Source organism: Onychomys torridus, chromosome 18 (genome assembly GCF_903995425.1).
Source record: "Onychomys torridus chromosome 18, mOncTor1.1, whole genome shotgun sequence".
Lineage (NCBI taxonomy): Eukaryota > Metazoa > Chordata > Mammalia > Rodentia > Cricetidae > Onychomys > Onychomys torridus.
In genome coordinates this window covers 60,071,754-60,086,708 of record NC_050460.1, presented here as the reverse complement: position 1 = coordinate 60,086,708, position 14,955 = coordinate 60,071,754, and the positions used below count along the sequence as shown (strand labels likewise).

Below are 14,955 nucleotides of genomic sequence, written 5' to 3'. Positions count from 1 at the left end.
GAGCTTTCATGTGGAGAGACAGAAGAAAAGCCAGGTAGACACAGATGCAGTCATAGGACATGCTGAGAACCAGAAAAGAACACACTTTCAAGCCTGGCATCAACCCAGTCAGCAAGCCTGAAACACTCACACCCCAACAACTTAATATACAGTTTACAGTAGGCCCAGAAAGGGAGACTCCCTAGTCTTCCTGGGCATTAAAAATCAACCAGGTCTTCCAAGAAGCACAAACACAGTCCTAACAAATGTGGGTTTGTACCACAGACCACTGTATAGTGCATGAAAAAATTACGATTACACAAATAATAGCCAGCATAAGGACAGAGCCAGAACCAATAGTTTTCAGACATTAGAGTTATCAACTGCAAAACAGAAAACAGATCTCCTAAGTAAAAAACATGGCTAGTTTTGGGTTTGTTTGCTTTGCTTTATTTTTTAAAACAGGGTCTCACTATGTAGTCCAGGGTGGACTGGAACTAGAAACTCAGATCAGGCTGGCTTGGAATTCACAGAGACCAGCCTGCCTCTGCCTCCTGAGTGCTATGATTAAAGGCGTGCACCCCTATACCCAGTAGTAAAACACAACCAAGAAGCTAGGGCTACTATTATGAACCACCAGGCCAAAAAAAAAAAAAAAAATTGAACCTGGGTTGGGGGGATATCTCAGTCTGAGATATCCCCAAGAGTAGATAACATTAAGAATGCTGAGAGTCACTCTCAGAAATAAAGACTGGCTAAACTACCTGGAAAGGGCTCAGCCCAATTGAACAACCTGGAAACAACACTCCCCATCCTGTTGAGCACCTGCAGGCCATGCAATATGCTTCAGGTTTCCAGTTTGGTGAGCTGTCACCCATGGTGGAGTGGGCTTTGGTGATACAAATGTCTTTGGGTCATTTCTGCTCCTATAAGTAACCAATATTCCTGTAAGTGACCTCAATAAAACTCACTGGTTCATTGAGTTGAACTTTGATGGCATCTGTACTTTGGTCCACGTGGACTCCCTATCTGGAGTGAGTAAATGTGTATATTGCACCTCTTAAGAAATATCTGTCATGCAACAGTACATCTGTAATCCCAGCATTCATACAAAGAATTTCTAAAACTGTGGGCCAGCCCCACACACATCAGAAAGAAAAAAAAGACACCTTATCTCAAACAAGGTGGAAGATGAAAAATGACACTTAAGCCTCTACATGTACATTGTAGTACGCTTGCCCACATCCACACACATGAACTTGCACACACATACATTGCATGCATGCACGCACACGCGCAGCGCACATATGTGCACGCGCGCGCGCGCGCGCACACACACACACACACACACACACACACACATACACAGAGTACACACCGTTTTTTTTTTAATGGATATCAGAAGTAAGGCAATATGTGCTTTCAAGGGAACAGAGGAACCACTGTAACCTCAGAATTAAAAGCTCACCAAAAAGAAATCACAAGAGATTTTACCCCAAAACAAACCTGAACTACAAAACTTTGAAGAATGAACTTCAGAAAAAAAGAAAATGACCTCAAAAAAAATGTTCTGAGCTACAAAGAGAAATGGGAAAGGGCACCATGGTCCAGGGATACAAACAAGGAAGAAAACACTGGTGGTAAAGGCAGTAGGAATAATGTCTAACACTGAGACTAGCCTTCTTCCAGCAAAGCAGGACACAGTCTACATACACATGTGGACCAGGATGTAAGGACTGAGTCATTCTGAGGTCTTTCTATTGTCAGAAGAGAAAGGCTTTCATTACTTTCAAGTCTGCACCAAACATATCCGAGCACACTTTAATGGGAGCTAATCACTGAGGCAGAGAAGCAGAGGTCAACTTTTAATACCCTAGGGGGAAAAATGAACTCAGAAAAGAAAGGCATCAGAAGTAGAGTGAAGGAACAAGAAAAGAAAACAAGGAGGAGATGGAGACATTGAGGGAAAAATTCAAATAATCCTAACAAAAACAAGACAAGATGGAAGGAATAAAGCCAAGGATTTCAATAGTTGAAAATGTTAGCAGGCAGGATTATTTAGCCAAAAGGCAAATTGTTGGACTGGAGTCCATCACCACATAACAATGTAACACACCTAAAACAAAAGTTCACGCAGAGGGTGGAAGTAAAGGAATAGCAGAAGATACACCAAGCAAACACTAACAGAAAGAAAGACTGAGGCAGCAAAATTAATAAGCTAAATACAGAGCACTTTCCAGACAAGAAGGGTGACTGCAATGCCAAACACCCAGTTCTTCAGGAAGCCATCATTCTAACTTGGCATGCATCTCATCTGGCTCCCCAAAAATGTGCAGTGGCAAGCTGGTGGTGGTGGTGGTGGTGGTGCACGCCTTTAATACCAGCACTTGGGAGGCAGAGGCAGGTGGATCTCTGTGAGTTTGAGGCCAGCCTGGGCTACAGAGTGAGTTATAGGACAGCCAAGACTACACAGAGAAACCCTGTCTCAAAAAACTTTAAAAAATGAACCACATTTTCTTTATCCATTCTTCAGTTGAAGGGCATCTAGGTTGTTTCCAGGTTCTGGCTATTACAAACAATGCTGATATGAACATAGCTGAGCATTCCTTGGGTATATGTCCAAGAGTGGTATAGCTGGGTCTTGGGGGAGATGGATTCCCAATTTTCTAAGGAAGCGCCATTTTGATTTCCAAAGTAGCTGTACAAGCTTGCATTCCCACCAGCAGTGGAGGAGAGTTCCCCTTGCTCCACATCCTCTCCAGCATAAGCTGTCTTCAGTGTTTTTGATCTTAGCCATTCTGACAGGTGTAAGGTGGTATCTCAGAGTCGTTTTGATTTGCATTTCCCGATAATTAGGGATGTTGAGCAATTTGTTAAATGTCTTTCAGCCATTTGAGCTTCCTCTGTTGAGAATTCTGTTTAGTTCTATAGCCCATTTCTTAATTGGACTGCTGGGCATTTTGATGTCTAATTTCTGGAGTTCTTTATATATTCTGGATATCAGCCCTCTGTCAGATATGGGGTTGGTGAAGACCTTTTCCCATTCTGTAGGCTGTCCCTTTGTCTTGTTGACCGTGTCCTTTGCTCTACAAAAGCTTCTCAGTTTCAAGAGGTCCCATTGACTCATTGTTTCTTTCAGTGTCTGTGCTACTGGTGTTATATTTAGGAAGTGATCTCCTATGCCAATGTGTTCAAGACTTCGTACTTTCTCTTCTATCAGGTTCAGAGTAACTGGATTTATGTTGAAGTCTTTGATCCACTTGGACTTAAGGTTTGTGCACGGTGACAGATAGGGATCTATTTGCAGCCTTCTACACATTGACATCCAGTTATGCCAGCACCATTTGTTGAAGATGCTTTCCTTTTTCCATTGTAGAGTTTTGGCTTCTTTGTCAAAAATTATATGGTTCATAGATATTTGGATTAATATCAGGGTCTTCAATTCAATTCCATTGGTCCACATGTCAATTTTACAATGGAGTACTATTCAGCAGAGAAAAACAATGACATCATGAGGTTTGCAGGCAAATGGATGGATCTAGAAAAAAATCATCCTAAGTGAGGTAACCCAGACTCAGAAAGACAAACATGGTATGTACTCATTCATAGGAGGATACTAGATGTAAAACAAAGATGCCACTCACAACTCCAGGGAGGCTACCTAGAAAACAGGACCCTAAGAAAGACACAGCGATAACCCAATGACAGAGAAATGGATGAGATCTACATGAACAACCTGAACATGAGTGGGGATAATGAAGGGCAAGGTTTGAGGGAAAGAGAGCTTAGGGGAGCAAGAGATCCCAGCTGGATCAAGAACAGAAAGGGAGAACAAGGAATAAAAGACCATGATAAATGAAGACCACGTAAGAATAGGAAAAAACAAAGTGCTAGAGAGGTCCACAAAGGTACCTCCACTGTAGGCTACTGGCAATGGTCGAGAGAAAGCCTGAACTGACCTAGTCTGGTGATGGGATGGCCAAACACCCTGACTGTCATGCTAGAATTCTCATCCAGTAACTGATGGAAGTGGATGCAGAGATCCTCGGCCAGGCCCCAGGTGGAGCTCCAGGAGTCCAATTGGTGAGAAAGAGGAGGGACTGTAAGAGTGTGAATTGTTGAGACCAAGATTGGAAAAAGCACAGGGACAAATAGCCAAACTAATGGAAACAATTGAACTATGAACCAAAAGCTGAGGAGCCCCCAACTAGATCAGGCCCTCTGGATAAGTGAGACAATTGAATAGCTTGAACTGTTTGGGAGGCACCCAAGCAGTGGGACCTGGACCTGTCCTTAGTGCATGAGCTGGCTGTTTGGAACCTGGGGCTTACACAGGGACACTTTGCTCAGCCTGGAAGGAGGGGACTGGACCTGCCTGGACTGAATCTACCAGGTTGAGCTGAATCCCCAGAGGAGTCTTTGCCCTGGAGATGGGAATGGGGGGTGGGCGGGGGGAAAGGCGGGGGCAGGAGCAGGAACGGGAAGTGGGAGGACAGGGGAACCCATGGCTGATGTGTAAAATTAAATTATAAAACAAAACAAAACAAAACAAAAAAACCACTTAAAAAAAAAGTGCAATGGCTCAACAGGTAAAGGCACTTACTTCCAAATCTAATGACCTGAGTTTAATGCCAGGGACCCAACACTATGGAAGGAGAGAACAGACTCCCACAAATGTCTTCTGACCTCTAACATGCATGCATGCTGTGGCACATACATATGTATGTGTACCTACACATTAAATGTAACTACAGTTCTTAAATACATACCATATTAAAGTATATCAACAGAACCACAAAGCAGCCAGTGCACAGCAACAGGATCTCACAGTACCTGGTACATTACACTGATTCTCTGATTCACTATGCAATTAAGTTTTAAAATTTTTTTAATTGCTTTGAAATAGAATCTGAATACATAGCCTGGGCTGTCATCCTCCTGTTTTGGACTGATGTAAAAATTATTTTTTCAAGTAAGTTTTAAAACTCCAAATAATATTTGAAAAATTAAAATAATGTCTCTGGGCTGGAGTGATCACTTAGCAGTTAAGACCACTTGCTGCTCTTTTAGAGAAAGAGTTCAGTCCCCAGCACCATTTCGGGCCCCTCAGAACCATGTGGAACTCCAGAGGATCCGACAATACCCTCACTCAAGTATACATACCCACACATACAGTTTAAAAAGTAATTTTCCCCTCCCAGCTACAAAGAATGTCTCTATAAAAATAAGCTAAATAACTTAGTAGGAGTAAAATCAGGCAACAGTTAGAATAGAACAATAATGAATACAGAGCATAAAACTTTTAAAGTAAAGCTAGTAAAACGCATACAGTTTTGGGGGGAAAGTCAAAACTTTATGAGCAGCAGTAATGGTAGTCCAGGTTGCATGGCAACAGCCCTCTCATTTGTAGTACTATGAATTCTGGACACAATGAAAGAACACTCTCTTAAGAGGATCTGTAAAGCAAACCCCCCCCCCAATGCTCTATGGCCATAATTTTTCAATATAATTAATATAAAAATTCTAGGAGGGCTACAAGTTTATAAATAAAGGTGGAATGGGCAACAGCACCATGCCAGGATGTACTGCAGCCTGGAGCAAGAAGAAATCAGGAACACTGATGCAGTCTATTTAAAGAGGCGAAGAAAATGATGGCATGTGCATACACACCACAGACAACACCTACTACACTTTTCTGATGGAATGCCAGGCTTCCCCAGGACTTTACTCTGAGAAAGGCAGGCTCTTGGCTTGTCTTTACCATATCACAGACTAGCACATGGATACAGAAAGATAGTTACACCAGTAACTGAGAACTTCAACAGGGCACAATGCACACAGACAAGGTCTTCCTTCTTCCCATATGTCCATGGACAAGTTTCAAAGCAACAGCAATACCAGGAGTCAGAGAGACAAAAGACACCAGCACTTTCCAGAGCAGTGTCTAAAGTTCAATTTTCTATTGATGTCATAAAACATCATAGCCAAAAAAACTTGAGGAGTAAATGGTTTACAACTCTCCATACTCTGTTGGAGGTGAGGGCAGGAACTCAAACAAGGCAGGAACCTGCAGGCAAGAACTGAAGCAGAGGCCACTGAGAGTTCTGCCTGCTGACTTTCTCCTCCTGACTTGATCAGTTTGCCTTCTTATAGTATCCAGGATCATCAGCTTAGCAGAGGCATTGCCCACAGAGAGAAGGGCTCTCCCACATCAATCGTCGATCAAAATAATGCACCACAGCCTTGCCCACAATCAACCTGGTGGGGGCATTTTTTCAATTGAAGTTGTCTTCCCAGGCGACTCTAGCTTGGGTCAAGTTGACATAAAGCTACCAGCACAGCAAGGAGTCTCAGTCCTCCCAACAGGCTGCAGGCCATCTGAGTTTCATTAGCAGTATCACAAGGACTACAAAGTTGCCCACTAATAAACTATGTGGTAGGCTTTTGGGCTGCTCAAATGCAGTGCTCCTGGAGAAGTCAGCCCTGAGACCAGCTTTCCTGGAGTCTCTCCTCAGTATCTCAAGAAGGGGAAAGTCTGTACTTCAGGTCACAAACACACAATCACAAGCCTTCCATCTTAAACTATTGTTACCAATTGCTGCTTTTATGAAGGTCACAAGAGCAGGCCTGAGTAACAACAAGAGCCACACTGTGACCCACCAAGCTCAAAACATCTCTCAAACATTTTTACAGAAAGGAGCATGAAAATAGACCCGCCAATCTTCTTGAGACCTCAAAAAGCAAAGCTACTAGGTGAGGATGACTATGGTTCAGGAAAACCTTGGCAAATGTGTCCTGCTGATTCATCACTGACTGTCATATAGCTTGAAAGTGGCAAAAATTACTCATATATCAGCAAATGTCTTGGAATTTTCATATTTTTCTCAGATCAGTTGTCCTTAAGATGCTAAAATGGAACCAATGCAATTTTGACAGATGTAGTGTCACCTGAGCCCGGTGTCTTTGTGAGGGTACAGGTCTGGGAAACCAGAGACCCCAAGTCATGAAGGAGCTACCACCTAGAAAACTCTTGTTTCTTGTGCAAAGTGCTTTCTCTATATGACATTTCCATTCCAACAAAAACTATTTATAAATGATGATCAAGTTTCTAATTGTCAAGTGGCCCAGTATCTGCTCCCCTGACCCTATTATAAACCCAGCTGACATTAAGAACAAAAGGAATGAAGGCAAAACAAAAAGCAAACGTGTTGCAAGATCTGTCTGTTGTTAACTCTGTGGCCTTAAAGTGCTTAGCTGTACCCAGATTCCCTAGTAGAGCAAATCTTTTGTAAGGTAAGTGTTCTAAGATTCACCTTAAGGTTTAAAAGAGAAAAAAAAATGTTTTCAATGGGAGGGGATGGGCTTGGAAAGCCACCCAAACAATTCTGCTTAATGAAATGGAAGCTATCTGCTTCAGGGGACAGGCCTGCAACAGGGCAGAAAGCACTCCCCTGCTCTTCTCCAGCCTGACCTGCAAGTGCGTCACCAGAAGAGAGAGTGACACAACAAACCACCTTCTTCACTCTAGATCAAGACCTGCTCCATGAGCAAGAAGCAATAATAAACACCCCGTACTAGAAACGAGGCAGCCAAAGATGGAAAGAAGAAAGAAACGAACTTGACAGACTCACTCATCCTCAGCCAGCTGAACCCAACAGACAAAACAGCACCATCGACCAAGTCTAAGGCATAGAAACAAGCTTCTCCTCAAAGACAGCATGTACTGTGAGAGAGAACTGGTTAAGATGTTTAATCTTGCTGGGACTGGAGACAGGACCCAGTGCTTACACACTTGGCAGTACTCTACCACTACACTCCACACCTAGTCCTGGTCAGATGGTTTATGGCAGAAACTAACAGAGTTCTACTCAGTTTCAAAAGGAGCACAGCAATGAAGTACATTTTCTACTGTGCTGGGGCCCAGTCCCAAGACCTTGCGCATACTTAGCAGCCAGATGCTCTACCACTAAGCCAGCCTCAGCTCCAGTAATTAACTACTTAACATACTTACTTAGATTTGGTGTCCCCAGCCCTGCCAACTAAGAACCTAAAACTGTGATTTACACCTGATGGGCTCCTAACATACTATCTATATGCAAAGGCTCATCCACTGTGCAACACCAGCCCTGCTGGTTACAAATCTAACACAACGCTTTGAATATCAGTTTTCTGGAAAGTAGTTGTTATGGTTTGGACCTTCAGTGCTACCCAACGGCTATGTGGTAAAAGCCTAGATACCAGCCTGGGGCAGTACTGGGAGGTAGTGAAACTTCTAGAGGATGGGGCTTAAAGGAAAGAAGGTCATTAGGGATGTCACGGAAAGGGGTAGCCATAAGCTGAGTTTAAAGTGCTCCTCACCTGTAGGGAAGAGATCCCTGCCAAGTGTCATGGAATAGGGTTCCAGGGAAGGACTAGTTCCTAAGTGACCACTTGGTTCTCAGCTGAAGGCTCCACCCCAGGTACCAGCTGAGTTGCAAGCCCAATAAAGTGAATCCCCTATGGAACCTAAGTAGCATTTAGAATGTATGACAGAGAGGGGTTCCAGAACACACATACATGTAGCAAGGGCATACACAGACATGGGCAGGAGGGAGAATTTTACAGGTCTAAGACAGTTTTGGTTGCCTGCTTTCATCAAGTCAAATGGAAATACCAGTATCACATGACAGCAGGGGAGAAAAGAAATCAGGAATTAAGCAAACTTATACTCCTTGGGAAGTTCCTGAAACTTAGGGAAGCCTCTTCCCAGGTTATATAACAACCACTGGAGGATGAGCCAAGCTGCCTACAAGTTATGCAAGGAACTGAAGGAAAGTAGTTTTTGTGAGTCATCATTCCTTCTGGGGTCAGAAACTCAGTGATGGGGTTGTCTTTGAGTCATCCATGTTTCAGTAAGCAATCCCAATAAAATTTGGTTCACTAAAGGCTAGACTTGGATATAATTGTTCATTTGGTCTGTTGTCAGTGCCCTATCTGGGCTGAGTAGGCATTTGTTCCTATACCCCCCACCCTAAAAAAAAGTAATACAACAAAGCCATCCTTTACATTTTGGCAAAGAATCTATCTGCAGTCTGCCCCTATAATGAGAACTTAAGAAAGGCTGGATTTGAAAGCAATGGAATTGTTTGGTGGAGGGAGTGTGAAGGCAGAACAGCATTCAGGTTGTGACATGATTTCTGGCCACTACTCTTATTTAGGTCTACAGTTAAAGTGAATGGCAAAGATGTGATCTGATCCACAAGTATGAGGCAAAGAGAAAGCTACTTGGGAATGCTGTGGGCTACTGGAACCTCAAAGTCTGCCCCTAGTGATACATCTCAACCAATAAGGCCACACCTCCTAATCCTGGCTAAACAGTTCCACTAACTGGGGTCACATAGTCAACCATATAGCACCAATTTCATTCAAACTACCACACAACCACTGAACTCTCTCTTCAACTCAAGATTCTTTTAGAAGGTTTTACATGTAAAAACCAGCAACTGGGAGAAAACTGAACCCATTTCTGGGCCTGAGGCACCAACTCTGAAAGTGAGTAGCTTTTGATGTGATAAGAGAGCAAAAGCCCCAGAAGAGAAGTGAGTCACTGACATTTAAAAAAAAAAAAAAAAAAAGCTCAGCACAGCATAGCAAAGGCCCTATTCAAGAGGACTTAGGCTGCTGTCAAAAGCAAAGCGACTTCAACAGGGGAGAGCCTAAAAAACAGAGAGAGAAGGCAAGCAGCTTGCATGGAAGACAGCCAGCCACGTGAGGAAGCCACCTGAGGCTGGAACATGCCAATATCCCGCATGGGATTAGAAGCTGACTGTATACAAACCTGGAAAGCTGCTGGGAAAGGAAGCCAATGTGATGGCTCTGCAGGCAGTTCTGCAGACAGCCCCTTCACCATCACTGCCAGCACCAAGTGCTCACTGAGATCCACAAGCACAGATGCCAAGGAAGGGAGGCAGCGAGGCTGCCAGAGAACCAGCACTCACACAACGCTTACTGGGATGCTGAAGAGGATTAGCTGGCCCATAAACACTGACCTTATAGAGGACACAGAAGAAAAGGAGGCAATGGGTCAGCATTCAGGACCCACACAGACATCAGCACATCACCATGGAAACAGGTGATGGATAAGGGGTACAGACAGGTAATTCACAGAGATGGGACAAGCATGAAGAAAAAATGCTTACCTCACTGGTATTCTAAATCAAGGGAGGGAAGCAGGTAGATGACTGACTTCTCAATTGACTGATGATACATATATTCTCTATAGGAATAAATAACAAAATGCTGACAAGGATGCAGGAAACAGTACACTGGCAGCATCTTACAGAGCTGTATGTACTTCTCAAAAATCCCACTTCTGGGGAAACTCCTAGAGGAACTCACACATAGGTCCACAGGGATATTTACCAAGTGTTCACTGTAGCAGCATATGTGTAGAGAAACAAAAAATATCCTAAATGTCCTCAGAGGCTGAGAAGGGTGATCCAAATGTTAGGACTTCTGCAATTATTGAGACCCCAAAGAAACAAATCAAATTCATAGTCAAGTTTTAACACTATCATAAAGAAAACTACACGCCACATTACAGCACACATTGTCCATGCACATAGAAATGTCAGCATAAAACACCAGGGCAAACTACAGTGTGTGCACACAGGATGCCACAGTACACACACCTCTCATCTCTACTGAACACAACTATAAGTTCTGAACATAATGTCGGAAACAGCTACTTGAGATCGAGGACAGGTAACCAGCTGAGGAAATGAGAACAGAAGCATGCCAAACAACTCGCTTTCCTGGACCTGGACTCACACTACACGGAAGGCTCTAGCTCAGTCTTAAAGAGAAGAGAGAGGTAAGTCTACTGACAGCCACAGTGATAGCAGGAGCCCCAGGCTGCAGAAGGGGATGGATGCTTCCCCATCCTGAAGATAGCTATAGGCAGAGTTAAGCAGCAGCCACAGTAATACTTTAGGCCACATCAAGCCTCAGCGTTCTAGATGGGGACTAAAAGGGGAGCTCTAGGGGGACAACAGAGCATCATAGGCATCATGGAGAGTCAACTGCCGAGGAAAGTGACCCCACAGAACTATCTGTACATTTCCAGCCTCACCTCAAGCTGGGTGTGTGGACCTCACCCCTCATCATATGCAGCATTATTCCCGGGACCGCCCACGGATCCCTGGTACATAGGGCAGCTCCACTAGCATGGGAAACACCAGGTAAAGGCACTCTAGACATGGAGTTGATACTGAAACAACACTTCGACTTGTAACTCAAATTTAACTGGACTGCTGCATTTTTTCAAAAGCTTTAAACATGAGGCTTCTAACATAATATTCCCAATTCCCAGGATGTATCCAAAATTATTCAGCATACAAAGAGAAAAAGAAAATCTCAACAACATGGGGAAAAGATAAGAGACACTAAGGCCAAGATGGCACAGATGTTGAAAGTATCTGTCACAGACTTTAAAGGGGCTACTGAACTAAGTAAGATAAACCTGTAATACATAAGGCACACACTTGGAAGAATGGCCCCAAATTTTCTTGCCACAGGGCTATATGTCAGTACACTTGCCTTGTGAAAAGCACTAGGTTCCATTCCCAGCACTGCCCCCCCAAAAAGAAAAAAAATATTTTCTGGCCTAATCCCCAAGACTATATATACATCATACTCTGATAAAGTTAAATTATCTAGCAAAGGAGGTTCTAAAGATGCAATCACCATTACTAATCAACAGGCTCTGAGCCGATTAAGAAAGTTTATCTAATATGCCTTTCTAAATACATGAGCCCACAGAAAGCAGAGATGACTCTGGCTAGGAGCAACAGAGAAAGTCTGATACACTCTGTGATGGATAATCATTATCAACTCAACTGGATTTATAATCACCATGGAAAAACAACTCTAGGATGTTTCCAGAAAGGTCTGAGGGAAGACCCACCCTGAAAAGAAATGGTACTATCCTATGGTCTGGGGTCCTGGACTGTATAAAAAGGATAAAGCAGGCTGGTGAGGCGGTTCATTGGGAATTTCCCACTAAGCCTGGGTGGCCTGTGTTCAAGCCTTGGAGGGAACCACACAGTAGAGGGAACCGATGCCCACTAGTATGGTGATATTGTATTTGTACTGAAATGTGATTTTATTTGTATATTAATAAAGTTGCCTTGGGGTCAGAGCAAGCCATAGCAGAAGCTGGGCAGTGGTGGTGCACGCCTTTAATCCCAGCACTTGGGAGGCAGAGCTACGTAGGATCTCTGTGTGTTCAAGGATACAGCCAGCATGGCGACACACACCTTTAATCTCAACACCAACCATGAACAGACAGGAGTCATGTGGCTGGGATTACAACCAATCAGAAGGTAGAACAGAAAGTCTATATAAAAGACAGGACACAGGAAGTAGGTCTCTTGCGGAGAGGAAAGACAGAGCAGCAGTGAAGGGTAAGGTTTTCAGCTCTCAGCTATTGCTCTGACCTCTTGGGCTATTAACTCTGCAATTGGCTCTGTATTTCTTATTTAACAAGACGGTTACATCTACACATTAGCTGTCCTCTAAGCTCTCCATGCATGCGATGCCATGCACACAAGTTCATGAGGAGCACACGTGTATACAAACATAAATAAGTAAATAGTTAAAAGTACTTTCAAAAGGAGAAATCGAGTATCAGCATTCTCCATTTCCTGACTCTGGATGCCATGTGACCAGCTGCCTCACATTCCTGCCACAATGCCGCCCCTGCCATGAGGACTGCACCCTCAGACTGTGAACATCAACATCAAGCTTTTGTCACAGCGACCAGAAAGGTAAGTAATACCGTGCCAAGCATAAAAACACTGCGGCATGATATGTCGCATGGGAGAAAGATGCAGTTAGCCCTGGACAGGATTCAGCTGGCCAGGTGAAAGAAGAAAACAAGGAAGCAGATTCTTCCAGAGCCTCCCCAAAGTGCCCACCTGAGCACCACCTTGACTTTAACCTCATGATTTGCCCAGCAAAGGACCTGGTCAGGCCACTTCAGATCCTGACCTAAAACACTGTGAGATACTAAATGGAAGTTTGTCATGATTTATTAGAATGATTTTTTTAAAAAATAGCTACAAATTTTAATAACTGGGTAGGAAAATGCCATAGCAAACACCCACCAAAGTTCATTCTGAGGCCACTAGAAACACAATCCTGAAATATTTAGGGTCCATTGATTATTCTAAGAGGTAAGTGTTCCTTATCTTGATTCATTATTTTCCCTGAAATACTATTTAACCCAACACTCAGGAGGCTGAAGCAGGAGGAACAAGAATTCAAGGCCAGCCAGGGCTATACATCAAACCTATCTCAAATAAAATTAGATAAAATGTGACCTAAGATATAACACATCCCTTATATCCTCAGGCAATTTGTTCCCTGTTTTTTAGAACTACAGCTAGGTCAACTGTGTTTACTTGAAGAGAGGTTCCATGTTGACTCCCCATGGGAGCCTTACCCTCTCTGAGGAGTGGATGGTGGGGGGTGTGTAGGAGGTGAGCAGCGGAAGGAGGGGAGGAAGGGGGAACTGTGTTTGGTATAAAATGAAAAAAAAAAAAAAACTTTTAAATAAAAGGGTGGGGAGGTTCCATCAGCATATTCTAGACACTATGGAAGTTGAGAGATCGTGAGCCATTATCTACATACACTTTGAGTTTAGTGCACTGGCCAGGCTTTAAGTCCCCCAGCAGCTGCAACATGGTATCCAAGAGCACCCGACTGGAATTCACCAAGAACTCACGACCACATGCAATGGCAGCAACATCTGCAAAAGACAGAACAAAAGCATCAAGACCACAGGCACAGCACAGAGCACATAAGGGTGGATGGAGAAGTGACTCCACAGGTTCTCCTCCAACCTCCACACATGCATACATACAATTAACATTATAAGGACTGAGCAGTTGCATTTACATATTTGGAACACACATACACACACACACACACACACACACACACACACACACACACACACACACAAAATGACTAAAGAAAAACAGACTGGGCTGGGGAGATGGCTCAGCTGTTAAAGGCTAGACTCAAAACCAAAAATATAAGAAAAATAGACCATGAATTTGAGAGAGAGCAAGAGAAGACACATGGGAGGGATAGGAGGGAGAAAAGAGAAGGGGGAAAATGATGTAATTTTATTGGAATCTCAATAATTTATTTAAAACTGAAAAAAACTAATGTTAGAGCCAGGGCTGGAGCACAGTGGTGGAAGGCCTGGTGGCGTTTGCATGCACAAGGCCAGCCAGCCCAGTCAATCCACAGCAACATGGAAAAATTAATATATAAAAATCTTAGAGGCTGGGCATGGTCATATATACTTATAATCCTAACATTTGAGAGGCTGAAGCAGGAGGATTCCAAGTTTGAGGCCAGTTTGGACTATTTAATAAAACCTTGTCTCGGAAAAAAAAAAAAAAAAAAACTCATGTTGACAGGGCAGTCACTACCAAATGCTTCTAAATGCACAACCAGAATTAGGAGGCAGGGTATGCAGTTATTATTTGTGCGTCTCCCTAAAGCAGGAACACAGGCAGAAAACTAAGTTTTCTACTTGTGAGTTAAGTGGGTCACTCTTCACAAGATCTTTCTTCCTCTGCTCCCTTACTCAGGCTGTCCTACACTGAACAATCCCTCACTTCACATGTGCTAAGACTTGCTACAGTCCAGCAGATGCCAGGATGTAAGGCATCAGAGCAGGTAGGGTCCTCCCAAAGATGAAGAAACCCTGTCTAAAGGAGTTGTTAACCTGGGAAGTGGGCCATCTTGTCTTAAAATCCAGACTTTTACTGCTGCACTAACCTGTCATTAGGAATTGTGATAGTGTGAATAAGAATGGTTCCCATAAGCTTAACCACTAGGGAGTGACACAATTTGAAAAGATTAGAAGGATTAGGATGTGTGGCCTTATTGGAGGAGGTGTATCACTGGGGATGGGCTTTA

General features: G+C 43.4%; 1 protein-coding gene across 1 annotated transcript in view; it reads right to left on the bottom strand.

Annotated features, from left to right (window-relative positions):
- Positions 1 to 14,955, bottom strand: part of LOC118569968 (heat shock transcription factor 2 binding protein) — an 85,632-nt gene that overhangs the window by 39,126 nt on the left and 31,551 nt on the right. Inside the window, exon 7 of the mRNA XM_036168282.1 lies at positions 13,651 to 13,768. Coding sequence (XP_036024175.1) covers positions 13,651 to 13,768 — 118 coding nt within the window. The remainder of the gene's footprint in view (positions 1 to 13,650; positions 13,769 to 14,955) is intronic.